This window comes from Aethina tumida, chromosome 3 (assembly GCF_024364675.1).
Source record: "Aethina tumida isolate Nest 87 chromosome 3, icAetTumi1.1, whole genome shotgun sequence".
NCBI classification, from domain to species: Eukaryota; Metazoa; Arthropoda; class Insecta; order Coleoptera; family Nitidulidae; genus Aethina; species Aethina tumida.
In genome coordinates, this window is record NC_065437.1 from 23,191,764 (window position 1) to 23,217,202 (window position 25,439).

Below are 25,439 nucleotides of genomic sequence, written 5' to 3' on the forward strand. Positions count from 1 at the left end.
AGTCGGCAAACTAAACGGGCAAATTAATCTATTCAACCCAACCCGACATAATAATAGGAGGAATTCTTAAAGAAAAGTAGTTCGGGTGAGTAATAGGTCTGGTCTGGTCCGTTCTCAATTCCCCATTCCTCTCTGCTGCGCGCCCCAGAAACCGCCATTTAATTGTTCCCTTGTCTGTTGGTTCTTTGCGTTTATCGTTTCCTGGTTATTGCCTCCATCATTCTATTATTTATTAAGTCCAAGTCTAAGAGCATTCTAACTTTTAAAGTGTTCACCTAAATTTGAACTGACTGAATGAACAATCTTTAAAAATAATTTAAAAATATTATAAAAATAATTAGTTTTATAATATAACGTAGATAATCGAAAGGTGAGGACTTGATGAAAATTTCAAGGCGTAGGTAAGGTGCGGCTGATTTTCTAGAATTTAGAATTTCAATCAGGTGAAAAGCGCTTTAATTAGATCCCACTACATTGTCGTTACTTTACATATCCATAGTTATGCATGTTGTCCTGAATAAATATGCATTCATTGATGTGAAGAAATTTCCTTTCATCTCAGTTCCTTTGCTTTTAAGTTTTCTTCTTACTGTACATTAGTTTATCACCAAATTCTTTGACATAAAACAACAAACTTTAATTTTAAGTGACTGATTCTATTAAATTGTTAAAATCACAGGCCAAACTACACTGTACAATGAGGGATAATAAAGAGTAGTAAATGTGTGACCCGGAGCCTTGCTGGCCATGTCAACAAATATACAGTAGTGATCATATTATAGTATATATTGTAGTTATTTAAAATATGACAAGTATGTATTCCTATTCAAGATTCTTGAATTGCTGTGGTGAGTTCATTTCCAAACAATGTCAAAAAAAGACCCACTGGAACACAAGAAGTTAATAAGGAAACCATAATTTCCAGAAAACCATTGGAGATAATTCCGGTGCAACGTCGAGCCGCGCTTTTTCCATTGCAGTATCTGTGATATACGTACTCGTAGATGGAAATCGTAAGTTTTAGGTGAGGCGAACGGTGTGGATTAGTTATCCGGCAATTTTGGATCTCTGCCACATCCGCCGCTACGCGCGGTCCCCCGGATCGATAGCCGCTTTATTTTGGACCCGGGCCATAACACCATCATCATCTGCTGCAAAACCAACGGAACTACTATGTATGTACGTGCTAGGAATTATCCTAGTTAAATGCCGCTTTCGGTTTTGCATCTGTAATGTCGCAGTTTCATAAATTTCGGCGTTAGCACGTTAACATCGCCAATTTATGCTCCTACGGTTATGAACGGGACCGTCTGAATGTTAACAAAAGAAAAAAACACGGTTGTTGGGTGGACATCATCGATTTTCCTTATAATTAATTAACTCAATATCCTTGCAAATTAATACGATTTTCTGCACAATTTAATTACAATCTGTTCTGATGTGTTTGCGATTATTATCCGGTCAATAAATCGAGCGTTCGGCCATAAATTAGAAGTTTATGGTGGCATTGATTGTGCCCGTAATATTATTGTGTTTGAAGTTTCCTCGAATTTACTGCATATTGTCGACAGTTAATTAACAATTTAAAATTAGTCGTCGCCAATCGTCAGTGCAAGTGTAAATTAATTACATTAATTGAGAATGAAAATTTACATGCACTCGCTCGTTTGAAATCGGATCGATTGCCTGTTTTGATTTATAATGAAATTAATGTAAATTTTGCGGTTAATTGTAATTTAGTGCGAAATAATGTTGAATTTATAAATTGGAAATATTCGCATTTACGTTATTTAAAAGCTTCCGAATGTATTTTATGTTAAATTTGGCCTCAGAATCTTAGTACAATTAACTTTACTTTGACGCATTACAATATGAAAATTATGAAGTAGTTACTATTTATTAAACGTTATATTGATTAACTTTCATTATATATAAAACTACACAAAAAGTTTGTTATAATCACAGTAAAACGTGGTGGCGGTTCAATCTTGCCATGCAAAGACTTCAATTCTTCTGGTAAAGGCCCCCTTAGACTAATGTATGTATAAGAATATATTAAACAACAATTTGCTTCCATGTATTGAAGATGCTCTCAATAAATATGTGTCAACAAGAAAACGATCCGAAACACAAATACAAAATGTGACGGATTGTTAAAACGCCAAAGCGTCAATGTGTCCAATCTCCAGGCATCAACCCTGAGGGATCACATTTGTAACCAAATTCCACAAAAAAATTTACACATTTAATTGAACTCATCACAGCAATCCAAGAAGATTGAAGGAATTTAAACTTCGAATGGTCGAGACTGTCCTACGCAATTCGATAAAAATTATAAAACAAAAATGATTTTATACAAATTGTTAATTTCAAATTAAATAACACAGATTTAATCACTAAAAATCCCTTTCAAAAATAATGTTGATATATTTATGTCCAGCTCAATTCAGGAATATATATGTAACATTTTACAGAATAATATTTAGAATTTATATTTTTTTAATACTGAGTAAGGGGACAAAAGTAAACTAATATTATTTTAACATTTCACATCAAATAAAAGAGTTATAGCTAAAATATTCAGCATTTTAAAAAGTTTCCATAATAATGGCCACTACTGTACTTTTCTTAGACAATTGGTAAAAGTTTATTTTTTAAACGTTTTAGTTTTATTCTTAATTAACAAAAAGGATAAAATTCGAATTTAACAATTTAAACGTGTAATACTACGAGTATTTATATCGAAACATTTAAAACTTTCCTTAACCTGATGTTATTAAAAGGAAAATAGAAGACTGAAACTCGTTTAAACTTTTAATCGTAAAAGTCTTGTGGCTCATGTGAATATCAAAACGCTTTGTTTCAGATAAATGGATTTTTAAAGAATTTCTTAAAATATATTATCACAACAATCATATTAATGACATTATAAGGTGGTTTTCATGAATAATAAGAGACGTCTTAGAAAGCCGTTATTTTATAATCAAAAGGTGCAAGAAGAATATCTAGAAATATCTAATTTAACGAGCAAAATAGTATTGATTAAATAATAAAATACCTTTACATTAACTAAACTAATTAATGTATTATTTCTCTATTCATATATGAAAATGATTTTTCTGACAGGAATTATTTGTTGTTGCAGAATGCGACCAGACGTTCGTGAGCGCGGGCAATCAGCAGAACGGGACCTTCCACGCACCCGAGTTCGTCAACACGAAGGGCCACTCGCGCCAGTGCATCTACACCTTCCTGGCCGGTCCCGGCCAAAGGGTGGAGATCCTGTTCACCCATTTCGCGCTGCGCGGAACCCCGCCCGAGTAAGTACCGTACCGCACGCCAGCCGTCCGGTACGCACAACCACACTCCCTCATTTCGCTACATCCCCTTCACCCCACTGACTGTGTTTTTTTGGTGTGTACACGTACGTTGTCCAGTTAGTATTGCAACATGTTGATGGGACTGATACAGTCGTACAGGGTCGTGCGATTTGGTGCCTTTTTTTGATTGATTCTAAACATTATTAAATAAATATTAAATAATAATATTATAATAAATAACAAGATATCACAAACTAAATATAAAAAACACGAGTAACAAATTTTTAATTACTTTTTAACAAAAATGTAAAATTTATTACTTCTCAAAACAAAAGTTTTATTTATTATTATTACTTATGTTGCTCAGTGCTCAATTAATAAGTTTTGTGCATTGTTACAATTAACCACAAACTTAAAGTAACTGTACAATTTATAGACTACCCAAATCCTCAGCTATTTTGATAGAAAAATTTAAATTAGTAGTTAGTTTTCAAACTAGCAAAGAATGTATTTGAAACAATTAATACTAGACAATCAAAAAAATGTGGCTATTATGAAAGAAATAGTTTGTGGTATCTTAAAATATTAATATTACTGTTTCTAATTTGGTAAACACAAAAATATACAGAAATCACATTTAGATATGTTGTTGAAAAACCTTCAATTTCAGATTCAACACAAAAAAATATATATGTATGTCTATGTACTACATATGAAATACCAAATATAACAATAATAATTTAGATTTTTTATGTCGTATGTACAAAAATTTAAAATTTTCAGTATGTATTTAGGATAATTTAAAAAATATTTGGTTATTCTAGAATTAATCGTATTTACGTTTTTTTTTAATAGAAAACTGTTTAGTTTTGTTACAAAATCAAATTTAATGATCAACAAAGTATATCAATTTTTTAGAACGTTTTTTTGCCGTAAACTACATCTTTAATATATCTGAATGTTTTTGAAATATAGACAAAAACTTTAAGCATACTTCGAAAAAATATAATACTTAATTAATAATTTTGTACAAGGGCCTTTTTGATTGACTTTGTCTTTAGAATACTTGAAAAATTAAAAATGAATAATTAGTAATTAAATTAATTTAATTTTACTTAAGATTAAATGGTATTTTTTATATTAAACTTAAAATTATCTAATTAGCAAAAATTTAAAAATTTTAATAATTTTTATCAATATCTCTAGAGGTTTGTCATATAAAATCACTTCATCCAATATTAACATATTTATAAAATTTCTAAAAATATGTATAAAACTAACAAAATATATTAAATGTTAATAAAATTCTTTTAAGGTGAAAATTAATGTTTCTTTCATTAAATATTTAAGTACCTGTGATTAAATTGTAAATAATTATAATTAAAATTGTTATATATGTAATTAAATTATATTAGCTAATTAAATTTAAAATTATTTAGTTTCGTAATTAATTAATTAAACGATATAGGCAATTTTTTATTAAATTTGTCTTTAAAAATCAATCTTATCAAAAAGTGATATTATTAAATTATCTTTAGCTTAGATAAAATGATATTTATATTGTTGTTTACAAATCATATCAATTTGGGATAAACAATTTGAAGAAATTGTTACGAAATTTTGAGGGAATTTATATTTTTTTGACATGAGATTTACCATTTTCTTCGTTAAAAAAACAATAAACGTTTAAAAAAATTAGTCTGACATTTAAGACTGTTTTTATCCATCTGAAAATATCTATTTATAACAACTAAAGACATATAAAAAATACATTGTAAAGAATTAGGCTTTTTTCAAATTCAAAAATGAATTACGATTAATTATCTATTAATCATATTGTGGCTAATTAAATATTTTAACCATTTAATGTTAAAATTTTAAACAGATGGAATTTTATTTCATCCGAAAATAAGTATAAAAATGGCGAATGCGCTTATATTTCTATCGAAACACTAAAATTAAAACTAATAAAAAAAAACTAATCCATTAACAAAATAAAAAATGCATTGCATTCTAAATATGCCAGCTGTATAATTTTCATCTGGTTTATTGGTTTTGCGATCGCAATCGGATTAGTTTGGAAATTATATGGACAGATGGAAAAGAAAATATTAAAATCAATTTCGCACCAAATCGCTCGAACCGTATCCGAGTTTATTCGAAAAATAAACGATGATGAATTCAATCATCGGCCGATGCCGATTTTAGGAGGCTGTAGGCTGTGTATATGAATTAATTGGGCTTCACTATTGTAGATGTTCTGCCGAATTGCCAAACATGTATTAAATATAGTGATACTTGAATCGCTTCGTTCGAACCAATAGTCTATTATAATATAAATTTGGTTCATTGTTTTTGGCAATCCGACGTTGTGTGTAGCTACTATATATATAATACAATCGTACGCATCTGTATGTGACTTGATTATTGTAATGTGTATTTACACGCCGTTTGTACATTGTTTGAATGACTGCAAATAAACGGGGAAAACTACAACCGCCGCAATTTATTCCCATTGTTCGCGGACATTACGTACATAATGATCATTAGGCTGGACGAAGAAAAAAAACTGCAAAACTAACACGTAATCGATAAGTTGCGCCGGTTGTGAGAATCTTTCCGTTTTCGCAATTTTACAAATGAGTCAGATGAAAGCCCGTGAACGGAGTAGTTAAGTGTGTGAACGTATGAATGGTGTACAAGATAAGACTTTAAATAGTCGAACATTTGCTTTTCGAAAAGAGTAAACATTCCTTAGTTACATTTTTCCTTTTATAAACACACTCGAATCAAACTACTGCATGTACTGAACGGATTTTTATTTTTTACACTCGTTAATTTTGATGTTAGTTTTTCGAGCGGTTAAGTAATATTGTAAATAGAAGGCTTTGGTACGGATACATACGTAAAATGCTTTTTGATTACGAATAATGTGTAGAGAAGTTTATACAAATTAATATACATGTATTTTATATTAAATATTGTAATGGCTTTAATAGAATATATGTGTGTAAATTATTGTAATTGTTACTCAAAAGTAGTATTTTGCTAGTATTATTTATTAATAATTATTATTAGAATGGATTTTTAAGAACTGTAATTACAATACACATAAATAATAAAATATTAATAAATAATTTCTTAATTAAAGAAATAAATGATCATCATACGTAATCTATGAAATTTAGGATAAATTAAAACGATTTATCTATAAAAGAAAATATTATTTTAAAAAATTAAATATAGAAACCATAACTAAAAATATTTTGATTTTGCTAAAGGCAAGGTGTAAATAAATCTAATTAAAATCTTTTAAATGTAAAAATTTAAAAATTATTAATCCAATATTATTTATGAATATGAAATTTTCAGATAAAATATATAATAAATATTTATATTAAACATAGAAAATAAATACAATCAATTAAAATTGAAAATTAATATATATTTACTTCATTAAAGAAATAAAATGAATAATTGTAAAATACAATACATTATATATAAATTATAACGATTTATATAAAAATATCAATTATTATTTTACAAATTCAATCCTTTTAGATATTTATAAAATTAATCAAAATATTTAAATTAAATTTAAAAAATTTCGAAATATGTCTGAAAAAATAAAGACACAAAAAGTATTAGAAAAAAAAAATTAATATAAAATTGGAGATTTATATTGTTCTACATTTTTTTGGATTCAAATAGTAAATAATTCTAATAAAAAATTTTAATTTTGAAAATAAGAGGTTTATTTCATTCACTGTTTTTTGTTGCAAATTATAAATAATTCTAAATAAAATCTTCTAAATTTGGTTGTGAAAGAAGTTGGATGAATTTTAATTCAGTATTTTCAGTAATTCAGTATTAATGGAAATTAAGTATTTTATATATATATATATATATATATATATATATGCCAAAAAAACTAAAAATTTAAAATATTCTTTTTCTAATTTTTAATATGAAGAATTTCTAATTTTTAATATAAACAATTCAATTTGAAATATCTTATTATAAAATTAAAGAAATAAATAATAAAAAATTATCTGAACACATTAACACAATCTGAACAATATAACAGTAAGTCAGAATAATTTATATTAATAAAAAATTATTATTTTACTACAATTGTCAAGGCGGGAAAGTTCAATAAATTTCAGGTTTAAATAATCGAACACCAAAGCTTTCTATTTGCATTAACTTTATGTGCAAATGATAAACCACATCGAGTTTATGTGCGAGTGTTGGGCTACATCAAATCGAAAAAAACCGTTCAATTCGAGTAAAAGTAGTAAAGAGTACGTAAATGGCGTGGCACGTTATCCGTTTTCGTTGACTGATCGTTCTTGTGTTGCCGTCGCTGCTGCCTGCCACAGTGGAGCTGCCGTGGGAGATCTTCCTGCGTGAGTACTACCCCCCACTTCACACTACACGAAACATTCAATTTATACACTCCCCTTTCATCGACCTAAATTCAGTGTTTGACGTTCTTAATGCAACAGCTACATGCCCATATTTTGTCGACTTTTTAATATTTACTACTTCTTATTTCTTTGTGACAGAATATGGGACTCATTATCTGTATACTATTTACATTGACCATTTGAAAAAAGTACTTGACACACGGTTTTATTAAATTTTTTATGAGGTCCTTTGAAATACATAGATTTCAATATTTAGTATCTTTTTTTCGATTATCTATTATAGATCTTTATTATATTCGTAAGGTTGTTTACCAAGTATAAATATAATACAAAAAATATATTACTTTTTGAAATGGTCCACTCTTTTATAGGTTACACTGCAAAGCTATTTGCTTATCACTCTGTTTGCATGATTTAGAAACGCTTCACCTTCACTAGAGTTCATCCTAAAACATAAACTGCTTGCATGATCAGTTTATTTTTATTAATTAAATAATTTTTAAAAATAAAATAAATATTTTTTAAAATTTTAAAATATAACAATTTTAAGTTGGCTTATATTGTTAAATAATAATTTTAAAACCATTACTATTAAATGGTTAATTATTTAAATAATGAACAATCTTAAATATAATTCAAAAACTGTGACTTTATGAACTTTGACGAAATAAAATCTAAATTAAATAAAAATGATTTTAAGAAAAAATTAGTAGAAAATTACCACAAACTTGTAATGTTTTATTAGAGTTAAATATTAATATAATGAAAATTTAAAAAACAGTAAACAAATTAAATAAATAAATCATAATAGTAATAACAAAAATAATAAAAAATAAATAAATCCATTGATCATACATACTTTAGTTGAATTCCCAATGAAAATACGGAGTTTCCGTAGTTTGTACATAATGTACTTGGTTACCCTTAAATAAACTTCTTAAACAAGTTCGCCGACTATGATATTGGTAGGTACTTTGCATGCGAGTTCCGATCTGAGCCTTTCCTGTTATGATTCGGTGGAAGCATGATTTTAGTGGTTCGTATTCGTGTGCTCAAAGCACTTAAACTTAACGTTCACTTCTCAAAGCCAAACCCGTACTTGGTTTAGATTGAGTACATAATTAAATTGATTTGGGCAGATTTATTATTGAGATATTCGTAAAAGTGCATGTTTCTATAGGCTTTTTTTTCAGCAGGGGTTTGTACAATTTTATTAAATGTGGCTAATAAAGAGAAGCCAGTAAACTTTTATGGCATTATAATTTAGAAAGTTTTACGTAGAGTACCTTCAAAAACAATAAAAACAGATAGTTAAACTTTTCAAAAAGTAGTTGTCGTTTATTTACTTGTAAGTAGAGTATTTGTTTGAAATTTATGGTTATAAATTAATTAGTTTAGATTACAACACAAAAATAAACATTATCGCTCCACATTAAATTAAATCTGCCCCTTTATACTCAATAATAGTTAATTATCCTTTTAAATGTCATATCTCGATAAATTAAACTAAAATGTTATCGCCCACCACCACATTTGTTCCACATAATTGTAATTTCTTCTGTGCAAAAACGCAAGAGAGAAAATAAAAAACGACAGTCTTGCCGAACTATTGTGACACGACAGATTATAGATTGCTTGTTCTATACATGCGATACAGTGATTTATTGTTTTTTTTTTTTCAAGAATTCAATTAAAAACCATCAATCACTTTAAATGGAAATTATTGGATGCAACAATGGAAGTAATTGTTGTTCGGCAATCTTGATAGGGGTTAAAAGGGGAACGAGTGACCGTCCATATTAAATTTTTGAACAGGTGTTTTTATTATAAAATTTTACTCAATGATGAATTGGTTACAACAACGCACAAATTAATTTATATACATTTTTTAAAACAATAATATATTTTATTATTAATTTGTACAATTAATATGTCTATTTAAAAAAAAAAAAAATATCTTACTCTCTTACTTATAATTAAATTTAAAATGGTATTTATTTTTGCGGTTAAACTCAAAACAGAAAATATACTTAAAATATATTTTTAAAGCTCATATTCACTGAAATTGATAAAAGAATCAAAAGATTATATATTATTATATAATACCATATATTAAATGTTTCTAAAATTATTCATTATGTGCTTCAAACTGAAAAATTTATTTATTTTTGCAGAAAAAGCTGGAATTTATAACAATCTTCAATAAATATGGGAAAAATGAATATTTGGTTAAACTGATTTCTATTTATTAAACTAAAATGTGTATTATTTAACTGCATGATGTGCATGTTCATTTTTCATGGTACGCCAATTTTAATAGAATATCTTAAACATCTTATTGAATTTACTGTCAAAAAAGATGGTTTGCTAACTTAATATATTAGTATAAATATGAACTCCTGTACTTAAATAAATAAATATTGCTGAAAATAAATTTATATACAAATCATCTTCTTTGGAAGTACGATTAACTAAAAACGAAAAATGTCCGATCACATAATAAGAGAGTGTGATTGATGTTGTTTAGTTGCATCCACGAGTATATGGACGTGTACTCGGAAGTCGTGCATCCAGAAAGCGCGGAGCTGATCAACAGCCCGTTCGGCGGACGGTACTGCGGCCCGATACCGCCCCGTAGGCGCGTTTCCCTATATCGCGCGCTCGCCCTCAACTTCCACACCGACAAGAACGTCAGCACCGCGGACCTCTTCGCCGGCCGCTACACCTTCATCAATGACTGTAAGTTTATGAGTACATAGGTTCATGTAAATTATATATAACATGATAAAAGGTATATCCCACAAAAAGGTAAATTTATAGAAAATTACAAATTTTGTCATTACACTACGCGTCTTTTGATGTGCAGTTTTAGACATTCTGTTTCTTATTTTCGAAAGAAACATCTTGTGGATTTGAACATATTCTTTCGGCTCATTCATAATTTATCTATTGTTTAGCATCATAAAAAGAATCAAAGACGATTTCCTTCTGAAGATTTTGCTGTTATAATTGCAATTTTGGAATATCGTAATTTGAGTCAACAACAAATATTTAAAAGTACAATGTCTTACAAAGTGAAGCTAGTTATTAGCAAATTGGTAATGCCGCTAAAAAGAAAGCATTGGATTGCCAGCAAAGTCTGGGCTATCCATCACTACCTATAAATTGAGCACTGATAAAATTTTGTTTAATTTATGAGATTACATGGTACTTTAAAGCTTATTTTAATAATATATTTACTGCATTATATTCCTATTAATAATTTGAATTTTGAAATAATTCGAATTATCCACTTTAAATAACCGACAGCACAGTGCAGTTTAAAACAGAAAATATTTTAAAAAGTATTTTTGTTGTTGTTAAACATAATCTTATTTAAAAATAACGTAAAAGAATGTACATTGAAATTAAATCCCTAATTGGCATACAGTTTCCATTATTATCTGATTAAATCAAAAAATCTAAATAAATGATTTTAAAATTGGAAGCGAAAATTATTTCAAAAAATCAATTGCATTTATCCACCCAACTGATATAGTAAAATTTAATGCTCGTTTATGCCAAATAAATTGTCGGATCGCAAAACAACGGCTTTGTTTAATACAAAATGCAATTTATTTAAACGCAATAAATAATTGAACAATATGTTTATCGTGGAAATTATATTTCAAATATCCTGCAATTGTAAATGTTTTGTTTCGACGATGAAAAGCCATTACCTTTAAATTCGATGAGAACGTGTTTAATACTTTTATCAAGCGTCGTTTAAACTCGAACAAACATTCAATAATATTTTATATTTCATTGTTTAATTCTATTGTTTTCGAATAATCCCTGCAAAGTTAGTAACGTATTCACTACAATCTCTCAACTAATAATTTTTATAATAAAATTAAATGTGAGTACCAATATAAAATTGTGCTTTAAATATTTTTTATTTTGTTTTCAATTCACAAAATTTTAAACTTATTGTAGAATACAAGATTTAAATTACACATAATATGGAATAATTGTTTAAATAGTAACATTATACACACAATAAAATGCAAACAAATTTTAATAACTCGAATGAAATTAGTTAGCAATGGCGCCAAGTGTAATTTTGACTTTGACACCCCGAATGTGTTGATTATTACAACAAAATATTTGGCACCAAACACATAAGTCATATTTTTAAAGGAAATCTCTAATTCTGTACAATGGGGTGGTTTGTGCTCAAGTGATAATTCAAAACAGTTCATATTCTTTTGAAAAAATCTTTAAAAAAAACTTTGAACAGCAACAACATTTGTTAATTTTGTTCATATTGGTCACTCTAACGGTTAACATACAAAATATATCAATAATATGTACAGACATGTTGAAGTCATATATCGTTTTCAACATTTTCCAGAGCTTAACTGGACGACTTAGTCAATTTATTTATTATTTATATATAGCCAATGACCTTTAGAACGAACCAAAACGGGTGTAATTTTTGTTTCCATTAACAGCGGAATATGAGGTGGGAGTGCCGGTAACGAGCGGCGGTGGCGGCGGGCCCTGCAACTTCCTGGTGAAGGGCGCGACGAAGCCGACGGGTGTGATCCTGTCGCCCACGTATCCGGGCGCCTACCCGAAGGCGCTCAACTGCAACTACCAGTTCCTTGGCGGCCAGGGCGAGCGCATACGGCTCGAGTTCCGGGACTTTGACCTCTTCTTCGGAGGACCTCAGTAAGTCAAGTCGTCGTCGTCGTCTCCAGCTCGCTTATTGTGTGTCCCCGTTGCCCTTTTTTCAGTTGTCCATTCGACTACGTGAAAGTGTACGATGGGCCGGACAACAGTTCGGCGGTGATCGGCACGTACTGCGGCCAGCAACGTAACCTGGTGATCTACTCGTCCGAGTCGTCGCTTCTCGTCACTTTCGTCACCCTCCCACGCACTGCCAACACTCAGAACAGAGGCTTCAAAGGCATCTTCGAGTTCTCTAACTCTTTTACCAAATTAGGTATGTATTACAAAAATGATAATAATATAATATATCCAAATAATCTGCGAGGAATAAGTTGAGGATATTGTTAGTAAAAATGTTTTTTATAATATATTTACTCTAGTAAAAGTAAAATATTATTTACAAAATTAATAAAATCTTCTTACAAAAAAATTATAATCCTGCAGACGACGAATCATTTGACATGGCCTCCACATCCTCTTGCAGGACAGCTATTTAAAAATAAGAAATCTTTCGGGCTGAAGTTGGAAAAAACACAGTACTAGCCTAAAAAATCGATGAGGTACCAAACTAAAGATTTGTAGTTTGTGTTAATTTAGAAGTAAACATTTAAAGACCTTGCAACGTTGATCTGAAGTAAACAATTTTGAAACACCACTTCAGCTCTACTTGCTTCATCTGGTTTATCTTGAATCAATTCATCCTATCATCCAAATAAATTTTTACATCATAATGTAGCATCTTTTTGAAAGAGCAAGTCATAAATATTTGCGTATATCCCACGTCATTGTTTATTTTTATTGCCACTCATATCGACAATCACTGGTTATATTTAAAAAAAAAAGTGGCACCCTTTGTGCGAATAAACACGGGCGGTATAATAAAAATGAAAAGCCGCATCGGGCGAGATTATACCGTAAACAGTTCGATTGGAACTGTCGAACAGGATGCTTCGGCAAAATAATTGAAAACAGAGAATATTATTGTCAAATACGATTATTCACCGAAAGTTTGATAACGAGTTTTCGAAACGAATTTCCCGACACATGGCGTAACTTTTGTCGTTTATTTGCTTTTTAGATGGGTTCCGGGGGCTGAAACTTTGAATAAAACTCCAACGCGAGTATTTCTACGTGTGTGTTTATATTCAGTGCTCTCGCCGCTCTCCGAGCTCTATTGCGATTCCATGGGTTCAAAAAATAAAAAAATAACTCAGACTGCACTAGCTATTATGTTGGACAAATTGCAACCATAAATTTCAACGTGCATTTTCACGGTGATATACGAGTTTTTGGCTAAATTATATATTAATTGTTGTGGTATTTTGTTCCATTATAATGAGGGAAAATTGAGTAAACTATGTTAACCGCATTCTTTATTGTGGTAATAATTTTCAAACGCAGTTTATTTGTGTTAAAAGGTCTGAATTATATTCTTTAAATTAGAAGGTTTTTATTAGGTTGTTAGCGTACTTGTTGGATTTCATAGATATATAATATTTTGAAGAGATACATTGTAAAAATTTATGAAGTACAATTCTAACTATATATACAGTGCAACTCATTTAAATTTAGGTTTTAATGTCAAAATCATTAAACATGTACTCATTAAAAAAATATTAAAATTTATTTTAATTAAGCAGGCAAAATCATATCGTAAATACAATCATAATATTGTAAGAATCAATATGTTGAACAAATTTGTTATTAAGTACACTTGACATTCCATTGACAATCCAAAATTTAAAAAGCAAACAATAGAATACAGAAATCTTCCTATCATGATGAACGTCATGATTTTTGTAAATAAAGAAAAGGTGATATTTTATTTTTAAATTTACATATATTATTTTCCCTTTAAATTATTATAACTAACTATTTTTCCAATTACTTAAACGAAATGGAATAATATTATTTAAAAAGCTTTTATAACAAAATTCGTAGTATTTTATAATTAACAGTGATATTTCCCAAAACATAAACAAGAAAAACAATCTGGTAAAATCAAAAACTATTATTAGAAATACTTTTATGATAAAAATTCTAAAAATTTATAATTAGAAATTCCCAAGATTTAAACAAGAAATAATATTTTAGAGTCATACAACTCTTTGTTAAGTACAGTTATAGTTGTACTCTATGGAATCCATTTAAATTTTAATGACATGATTTATTTCTTAGCATTAAATTTTATTTTTAAGAAAATATTTTTACGTTTTAAATTATTACAATTATTGATAACTTAACTAATATTGTTAAATAAAACATGTTGGATCAAATAAGCATTTATAAATTTAAAAAAAATGGATAAATCTATTAAAAATGATAAAGAGTCTAAAAATATCATTCTATTTACAACAGAAAATTAATATAATTTTAGTAGCTGCACCTCCTTTCTCAATTTCCACGATAAAGTTGCACAATACTAGTTTCGTTACTATAATGATCCATTTTCTACTCCTGAAATTCCCTTTGTCGCGTGCTACTTTGCCTGCTTAAAACGTCTCATCTCGGAGCATAATACCGAAATGGTGGATAAAAGCGCAACATCAGGGTAATTTATCAGTGTTAAGAAAATTTGTCGTACATTCATAAAAATGCAATTTTCTTGCGGTATAATCAATTTTAGATCTTAAATTTCCCAACGGTCGGCTCCAACCGCGTTATCTAAATAATTCTGAAATATTATGACGACGCCATGTCATTAGTCTTTTTTTAATATCTAATCCAAAGTGATTAGAAATTTTACAACCCTACAGATAGAATAGATTTTAATTCATTAACTTTTTAATGTCCCTAGTGACAATAAATTATTTGAAAAAATAGTCGTTGTTACTATGTTGTCAGTTTCTACATTTTGTCGGCTTATAAAGAATATTACCGAGTATTAATGCATTTTTTTATGTCAGATTTCATAAGTAAAAACGATGGTGTGCATATCCGCGGCACGGAATGCGACCAAAAAATCTTGAGCAAAAAGGAGTCAAGCGGCTTTGTCTTCAGTCCGAACTATCCGTTCCCGTACATGCCGAAACTGGTGTGCCGCTATTTCATCTACGGCATGCAGGACGCACAGCACCTCGAACGCGTCAAGCTGGAGTTCCTTCTCTTCGAAATACCAAAAGGCGCGAAGGGAGAGTAAGTCGATTATAATTTTCACCATCAACACTATATATAATACGTATCGTGATTTAGTTGTTCAGACGGCTACTTGAAGATCTACCTGAAGGGCCAGGAAACGACTGATTCGTACGATAAGTTCGATCACGAGATGTGCGGCGAAGAGAGCCGGCCATCTGTCGTCGTGTCCGACGGTCCCCGGCTGGTGATGGTCTTCAGTAGCGGTGAACTGATGGGAAGAGGGTTCAAAGCCAACTACACATTTGAGACTGGTGAGTACGAAGTTGTCTTCTAACAAACATTTATATGAAATCATGTACACATTTATAGAGTATCGAATTCCGGGCACGGCCTCCCCGGACGGCAGCTGCACGTTCACGTACCGCAGCACGTCGAAAAAGCGGGGCGAGTTTAACTCGCCCCGCTACCCCTCCAACTATCCGAGCGACACCAACTGCACCTACCTCTTCCTGCCCACCAACAACGAGCAGGTCACGCTGGTCTTCGACAACTTCAAAGTCAGGGCCGACTCGGCCAACTCTACGATTGGCTCCTATGGGTAAGTAGATTGAAGGAAATTTCATTTAGGTCGGACGTTTACATACCGCAACGTTTTCAGAGTTCACATTTGTCAAGAAGACTGGTTAGAAATTTACAACGTGTACCGGGACGGCACCGAGAAAATGGTCGGCAGGTATTGCGGCATGACGGCACCTGGTCCCATCGAATCCAATCGGGGAGCGATGGGCATCAAGATCGTGCTCCATGCCGATTCCGAAGGTGTTTACAGCGGTTTCCGAGCCAGATACAGCTTCGAGAATGCCAAGTCGATATTCGGCGATTGTGGTATGAACATCAGTAGCGTTGACTCGGGCGTCATTGAAAGTCCCCAGTATCCCGCCAAGTACGAGGCGCCCACCAAGGGCATGGCCTCGAAAAGTTGCAACTGGTATGTCAGGGTCAGGCCGAAATACAAAATCCTACTCAATTTCGAGAGGTTCGCCCTTGAGGGAGAACCAGTTAGTAAGTATACCCTTCTACACATTTACTTAGGTAAATTCTGTTCCTCTATTCTAATCAACATACGATTCAATACTTTAGTTTCATAATGTTTCCCACTGAAAAGTCTTTCAGTTGGAAGTGTAATCATACATATATAATATTTTATAGTTATGAAAATTTATTTCAATTAAACTCAAATATAAAAACTCATTTTTTTAAGTGTACGTAGCCGTGTTAAAAAACGCATTTTATTTAAAGCTTTTCATAAATATTTACCCGAACGCATTTATAAATCTCACTCGAAACATGTGCATTTAATTCGGGCGACGAACGAGGAGACTAAGGGAATCACTATTAAACATCAACGCACACAAAGAAGAAAATTTAATAGTGGGTAAGGTTGGCAAACTAGAATTTTCATTTTGTACGTTAAGTAATGAGATTTCTGTTTGCTCGTCGAGCAATGAAACGGCAAGAAGAAATAATGGGAAACGTTATTCCTCCAGCTTTATTTAACCAGAAACGCAAGGCAGCCAAATTACTTACTCGGGTATTTAGTCACAAACTTAAACAAGTCAAAGACCCTCTAAAAGGCTGGAAGCGATTGCCGACTCAATGTTACCACTTTGAACTAGTAGTTTTATGGAGACAGGCACATAAGTTTATCAGCATTAGCAAAACTTAAACATTTCCAATAGGAGTGTTCTGACAGATTTTTAGTGGTGAACTACAAATTGTTTGCTGTAATATTTGTTACCCAATTTTATTTTTATAATTACTTAACCTGTTTTAAAATTAAGGAAATATCATTACCACTTTAAACTGCTACTTTTATCGGGTCTAGAAAAATTTAAATATCACCAACAGGAGTCTTCCAATATAATTCTGGTGGTCGTAGGCTACTCACAACTGATTTTTGGTGGTCGACTATATTTGATGTAATATTTTATTTTTATAAATACTGAACATCGGTTTTAAAATTAAGGAAACATTACATAATCTTTTGAGGTCGGCGATTGGCAACTTACTGTTTCACTATTTTAGGTCGGGGCTGTCCAGCCGCCGTTTTGAGACTATGGAACGACATCTCAGGTCAACCGGTGGAGCTGTGCGGGGAAAAACCAGCCAGCGAGAAGTGGCAATACGTTTCCGTTTCCAATGCAATTCGATTCAGGTAAAATAACATATAAACACACGCTTTGTTCACAATTAATTTGTAAAATGTTTAGTTTTGTGACGGCGGACAAGGCCGTGGGAGCGGAAGGATTCAGGGCGGTGTGGACGGAGGTGTTGGAAGGTCCAAGCTGCGACGAGTTCCAGTGCGAGCGCAGCGGCTTCTGCATCCCGGACAAGCTGCGCTGCAACGAGGTCAACAACTGCGGCGCCGATGATTCCTCCGACGAGGACAATTGTGAGTGACCACAAAACCGCGATGTGCCTCAAACCTTATCTGATTATATGAAAGAGTTGACAAGCCACTTCCAGGCGCCGCAAAGCATTTGTTGATTTTTTAAATATATATATAAAAAAAAATGTCCCTCACGATTGAGATCCAAAAAACTGAAGTTTTTTAAGTATTAGAATATAACGAAAGTATCAAATATTTGATTTACGTTCATATAAAGAAATATTTAAAAATTATTTTAAATTTGGCATTAAAATCAACAATTTGCCTTGTGTAAAAATAATGCTAAATCCTGCAATAAATTTAAAGTTTTATAAGTATTATGATTTGTTATAATTGGCAAATAAACGGTTTTATTTTAATTTTTTTGTTTTTTTTTATGTTGTGTAAAATATGTTTATGTTTACCCGTTATTAAAATATTTTTTTTGTGTTTAAATTTAAGCTGGATCAATATTAGTGGACAGATAATCTTTTTACTTTTAATCATTTTTGATAAATTAACAAATGTAGTATTTTTAAATCTATAGACAGTCACAAATGTTTAAAATTATATATAAATTATTCATTTAAGTCATTAGACAATGAACTATTAACAGTAATCATAAGATGGAGATAAAGTCACTAATGTTAAGAATATTCTTTCAAATACTTTAATTAGTTTTAGAGTTGTGTCTAAAACTATAATTCATTTCTAAGTTGTGGCACTTAAAAAAATTATCTGTCCATTGCTTAGGGAGCGAGTAGTGCACCAGTAGTAGTAACGTTGTTAGTCGGTTAGTTGTTGCGTTTGAGGGGTGGTGGCAGGTCGGTGAGTAGAGAATGAGTTGTGTGAGTTGAATGGTGTGTGCGCAGGTGGTTCGCGCGGCTCCCGCCGACGCGTCCCGCGGGCTCTCGGCTTGCTGCCACCGTTGCTGTTGGCGACGTTGCCGTTGCCGCCGTTGCGGCTGGCGTTGCCGTGACGACGCCGTTGTCTACCGGCCGACGACGTGGTGGCGACGCCGCCACCGATGCATGCCCCACTATGATTACTACTACTTACACCAACCACCCACCACTACCCAGACCACCAACCAACCTCACTACCACGTGAGTGTCTGTCTAATTTCTTTGCTTTCACACCTTTGTTTACTTCAATCATTTAGTTTTGTTCTCGTTCTGGTCCTTTGTCACTTACTAGTGTCTCACCTTTTTGTTTTGTTAAATGTCGTTTGTACTTCTGCAAATTAGGCAAATCTGTTCATCGACATGGAGTTTATGGTAAAATGACGTTTCACATAAACTGATGTCTATTAACGAGCAGATTTGTAAGTAAGCACAATCATACATCGCTGCCTACGTCATGTCCCGCCACCAAGTACTGATTTTGTAAAACTGACGTCTCTATTCTTAGGCGCCGTGGAGGAACCACCGCCGGACCATTCAATGGTCTACGTGTGCGCCATCGCCGCCATCTTGATCGTCCTCGGCACGCTCTGCATCCTCTGCCACCGGAAACGGCGCCGGCGCCGCATGCAACGAGGCGGCGGCGGCAACCACCACCCTCTGCAGATACCCGTCCCGGCGGGCGCCGTCCGCCGCCCCCAGCAGTTCTGCGAGGAGCTGGGCGAACGGTTCGCCAGCGTCGACAGCGTTTGATGTTGGCTTTTGCCCGCCGCCGCCCAACCACACACTGCCCCCGCCCGTCGCGGGCGCACATGCCGCGGGCCGTCAGCAATATGCCGAATCTACAGGGTCATGCGCCATCGCCGGTTGTTCTGAGTTTTGTTCTATCGGGTTTTCTATTGTTGTTATTAATTAGCTGCAACTCCGAAACCGAGTAACCGACGCGTTGTGTTGTTGCGATTTTTATAGCGATACTGCCCGCGGATCGATGGTCGCACCCACACGATAATCGGATGGTTGATGGTGAGGTCCGTTCTGATCTCAGTTTACAAATTAATTAAATTTTGACCTGTAACAAACACAAGAAAGAAAATCAAAGCAAATACAGCTTCCCCTAACCTAAAATCAAAATTTTCTTACTTCGTACATTGTACGTAATTCATAATTAGCTTAATAAAACTAAACAATCGACACACATTTAAGGGGAGATTCATAAAAAGGCCTCAATATTATAATAATATTATTATTATATTACCAAAGACAACGAAACCTCTAAAGTGCAGGAGTTCATCAGAATCGATGTGTGCCACCTCACCATTCACCATTTAATCAAACAATTTGTACTGCACACGACAGAAAAATTTGAAGTGTTCGTGTGACTTCATTCGTTCCGCGTCACGTTCTAACGGCTCATTCACAGGCCTACCGCGTATGTTGTTTAATTCTAAGGGAACGCCGCCAAATCTCGATGAATTTTGGCATAACTTTTCTAAGATTTGTAATTCGTAAGGATTAAAAAAATAATGAGCGGGCACAAGTTTCGTCTGTTCCTCTCTTAGATTTTAGCAATGCCGACATACAATGCACAGTTTTGAGTTTGAACCATTTGCGTTTACGAGGATGGAACAGGACACAAGTAACTGACAATCCAAATTGACAATAGGACTATTATGTGAAGTTTTTTAGTTTAAGGATTGTTCGATAGTTAAAGATATTTATCAATGTTAAGTTTTTATTCTGTTATCACAAACGATTTAATAAAATAGACGCAGCATCCACGAACTTTGCTCTACCATTAATTGGATTCGCTTGGACATTGAAGAAGGAAGACAAAATATACAACTTATTCATCTACATAAATTTAAGAAAAGCTAATTATAGATGGGTAAAAAATTCAAAAGCAATAATCAAAATTTTATTTTGTATCCATGTAATGGTGAAAGAATATGTAACCTTTTAAGTTAATTTCTTGTCCTTTACTAATCTAATATCCAATGAAGCGAGTGAATCCAAATTCCGATGCTAAGATGGGCGCTTAGTCACTGAGACAGGCGACGGATTTGAGTTCTAGTCGAGTAAAAGCGAAATAAATGGGAAAAGTTCCTATGGGACAGACGAAACTGGTGCCTTCGCTATCAATTCAGTAAAAAAAAAGGTTGGACAATCAGTAACAAATATATTGCTGGCGGTCTGGGTTGGCCGTGCTGAGTATCCCCTCATCCCCCCGGTTAACCTGTGGAGTCAATAAACTGTGAAGAAGCGACACTCTTTCCGATAATATTTTTAACAATGTCGATAATCCAATATTTAAACAATAATAGTAATAAATCACGTGGTTAATAAAAAGTATAAATATAAATGTTAGTGCGATGTATACGCAAGACGTAGTTATTGTTTGTGGAGAGACAGTTCGAATTGGTGCGGACCTATAACACAAATTGAACATTAGTAAACATTTTAATCGGACACAAATATTATATTTTGTACGTCGATAGATTTTTAAAAAAAGACTTACGTTTCATCACAATTCGATATTTATATATACAAATTTGCAATAGTAGTAGTTTTTCGCACACTATTCGCACAAAAAATGGATTAAAATAAACTAAAAAATACAAAGGTATATTGAACTATCGACGTTCAAACGGTGCTCTTGATTTTATTTTTACAACGAAATAATCCCATCTTCCTTGGAACAAATGGACTCTTTAATAGCATGGTGCACGAATTTTAGACCCGCCAATCCAAAATATCAGGGAATTATTTATCGTATCCAATAGGCGAAGAGTTATTCTCCATGATGTTGCTAAATCTGAGTCATCATCTTCCATCTTTATAACTGCCTGAACTAATCTAATCCTCGGAAATCTGCAAAAGGACGGGTCCATCCGAATTAAATGCAACAGTGGAAGGGAATGCGAAACATATCACAACACCACCGTGACAAATTAGCCAATTATAAATTAATTAAAACCAAAATTAGACCTTTAGTCCATTGATTGATTTAATTTGTGGACCCAGCGCCTGACGCTGGTTTTAAAACAAATCACGATATGTGCCATTATACAACGAGGATTTAGGACCGACATGGAGAAGACAAAATGAAAAAAAAAATAATTCCCAAAAGCCGAACGCTCACCGCAACGTCTAAAATTCATGGATCGCAATGTTTGAGGTGCCACGAGGAGTAACGAAGGAACGGATATGAAGAATTTGGAGAAGTGCGTCACCAAAAAAAAAAAATATTACTGCCGTGTTGAAATTTAACAAAAATATTTAAACGAGTGAATTACGGTTTCGCGGGAACCTGCCCGTGTATGTGTTTGTTCAAAATATTGTTATTTGTATTAAAAAAAATTATAAAATTAGAGACTGACTTACTTCAACTTCGAATAGGGTCAACTCTAGTACCGTGATCAAGACACTCATGCGTATTAGTTATCATACGAATTGTATGCACTTGATTTCAGGAAAACAGTTTTCGACAACTATACTTTGATGTAGTTACTTGTATTCAGATGTAATTTTTCGATATATGCTCAGTTAAATTGAGTTTGACTTTTTATTTTTGATTGTTCTCATCTGTGTTAGTACCATTGTCATTTTTGAAACTATAGTTTAGTATTGCTTCCATAAGTGGGGTGAATTGATTGATCTTTAATTGCTAGAGGAAACTTTTGTACTCAGTTTATTTTTATAAATTCAATCGAAACAAAACAGTTTCTTGACAACCGATCGAGTTGTTCACAACTGAGCTCGTGGTGACCGGCAAACGTGGCATTTATATTTACCTCCCCTCCCCCTTAAAAAAAGTCAAGAAATTTGTTCGCAACAGGCAGAAAACCTCTAAATTATAAGATCATCGATGCGCTTCCAATGTATTTCGTGCCAAAAAAACTAAGTGCTAAACTCAGATTTTTCAACGGATCGTGCAGAGGTATTTTGAATGTTTGTTTTGTAAAGTACTCAATTTTACTAGTGTTACTTGTACGTTAATTATTATTGTTGGGCTTCCTGGGAGACGTACTCTAATCGACGAGTGGCTCTCCCAAAATTTGTATCCTGTCTACCTTTAACCAAAAGGTGCATGTCACACGCTACAACGATGTATGGAAGTCATTTGTGATTTAACTGAGTATACACAGAGACGTGGAAGTATTTTGGTAACCCGTTACATTAAAAGTAATTGGTTTTTGAAAATCACAAACCAACAAATTTGTATTATCATCAATAAAATTTTGCATTGGGTAATATTTAAAGAACGTTCTTCAAATTTTGCTGAGTCCATTCCTTGTTTATTTAATGGGGATTAAAAAAATTGGCACAAGGCTTTACCAAAATATTTCTTAACTTTGGTGTAAAAATAATGTTTCGTTTGTTTTATTGGCATTATACAAAACGTTGTAATAATAAATTAGTTAAAATTAGTCATCTGGGTGACATAAACTATGATTGTAAAAATTTATGTAAAATATATAAAATCATCAGAAATAACATAATGATCGTCACAATCAAATATTATCGACGACAACATTATTTTCTCGTATTTTTAAACAATATTAACGAAATATTGTAAAATATTGCTTTAAATTTGCCTTTTTATACAACCGTTAGGTTAACTTGTTGAGAATAACACCAATTAACATAACATCCTTGCTTTACGAAACACATCAAATGGTCAGAGGTAAATTAATTTATTTGTGCACAAAAGTAAATTGTGTGTCATGAAGGCAAATAATAATCAGAAAGCATTGTTTTGTATATTTAACATGTGAAACAGAACACCAAATAAAGTAGAGAACTCTAAACAATTTTTTTATGTACTATATAAAACAATTGTCTTCCTATCGATCATTATGTTAAATCATTAATAAAATAAATATATTATACTAGGATAGCTTGCAAATATCCTAACTGCAACGTTTTTGTTTATTTGCCTTGTTTCGGTGAGACAGTTTGAGACAATTTCTCTCTCCATATTTAAATTTACACATTATTCAGTACCTCAATCAATTTTTTTATTAAATAAATTTACTGAATTTTTTGTTACTTGAATTTTAATCAGAATTAAAATTGAAATATTAATTAATTCTTAAAGGAGAAGCTTCATTTTTGAAGCAATAACTGTTGTTTTTTTATTATTTTGAAGAATAATTAAAATTATAAGACAACTTAAGAGGGTACTGATACAATTAAAATCAGCTTTTTATCTGACTCATATTTTGGTTTGTCGGCCTAATTGTTTTGTATTTTTATACATTTATACAGAGCCAATTTCCTGCGGAAATTGTTTCAAATTGTCCCCTAGTAAATTTACTAAAAAGTAGATGATTTTATTTGTTGCAGTAGCGTATGCACTCAGTAAGTAGGCTTCGGCCACCACATTGTTATTTAGGATAAATAATTATTTTTAAATAATTACCCACTCGCGATAGATATTTATATTGTATGTATTAATCATACATGTGCAGTTGCTAGGTGACGGTGTTAGAACACTATAGTCACTGTCATTTACATAAATATAATCACTCACAGTCAACTGTCAAATTTTTCTAATTTGAACACCCACGCAGGTAAGTCACTGTACGGACGGAAGCCAGGAGAACCAAGCAATAATTAAAGAAGAATTGCTGCCATATAAAACCGAAACACCCAATACTAAAGCAATATCGATAACCCAAAAAATGAACAAGTGGTCGAATCGACCTGCTATAATCAAAAAATTAATTTAAAAAAAAAAGTGTCACGTCATTTAGCCCCGTAAACTTGACAGTTGACTATCACTGAGCACTTCGCGCGGCTTCCATACTACTACCCACACGTGCAACTGCGTAAGCGCGCACTTTGTTGAAAAAAAAAGAAAAAAAACGTCTTGTAGTAAGCTCTCAAAGAGCCGCATTTTGAACACTGCCAGTGCCACGAGATGCATCATTGATCGTTTTTATATTTAAGAATATATATAGAGAGAGATAACCCACCAAACAAACGACTTTCATGCGTACATTTCATACCGATTTTGTTTTTCGATATTTTTTACGTTCGATACGTTCTGGTGCCCGCCACATAGCTCAGATTCAACTCGTGGTCCTAGTAGTTTAATTTTTGTGTCGGAAGAGGAATTTGTGTGCGTGACGCTGTCCTAAAGAGTGTTTGTTGTTTGTATAGACTATGCAAAACCCCTTAACAAATTTAAAAAAAAAGAAAACTAATAAAATAATAAATAATATTAAACGGGTCCGGCATGAATTGCCCTTCCGAATAAATACATTATTGTATTTCGAATTCTCATCATTCCATCAATATGTTATTTGTTAATCTAAATGCTGTTAAGTACTGTTAAGATTAAAGGGACGGTCGCATCTGTAAAATATTGTATCAAATGCTCACAGCGACTAGGTCGAGTAAATAAAAGTGTATTCCACTGTATAATCCTTGTGTTTTAGTTATTACCATCTGCTTATCGTATGAAATAATATTGTTGTTAGCCGTGAGCTTATATATTGATCAAAAACAATTTAATATGTTATTTATGTAAATAACAACACACGCGAAAAAAATATGGGAGAAT

At 32.3% G+C, this 25,439-nt stretch overlaps 1 protein-coding gene across 1 annotated transcript in view; it reads left to right on the top strand.

Moving 5' to 3' along the window:
* Positions 1-22,588, top strand: part of LOC109599629 (dorsal-ventral patterning tolloid-like protein 1) — a 101,191-nt gene extending 78,603 nt beyond the window's left edge. The window contains exons 4-15 of the mRNA XM_049964356.1: positions 3,146-3,320; positions 7,703-7,729; positions 10,278-10,489; positions 12,244-12,463; positions 12,529-12,737; positions 15,370-15,598; positions 15,656-15,852; positions 15,911-16,139; positions 16,200-16,603; positions 17,627-17,756; positions 17,812-17,993; positions 19,380-22,588. Coding sequence (XP_049820313.1) covers positions 3,146-3,320; positions 7,703-7,729; positions 10,278-10,489; positions 12,244-12,463; positions 12,529-12,737; positions 15,370-15,598; positions 15,656-15,852; positions 15,911-16,139; positions 16,200-16,603; positions 17,627-17,756; positions 17,812-17,993; positions 19,380-19,624 — 2,459 coding nt within the window. The 3' untranslated portion in view covers positions 19,625-22,588. The remainder of the gene's footprint in view (positions 1-3,145; positions 3,321-7,702; positions 7,730-10,277; positions 10,490-12,243; positions 12,464-12,528; positions 12,738-15,369; positions 15,599-15,655; positions 15,853-15,910; positions 16,140-16,199; positions 16,604-17,626; positions 17,757-17,811; positions 17,994-19,379) is intronic.
* The last annotated feature ends 2,851 nt before the right edge of the window (positions 22,589-25,439 follow it).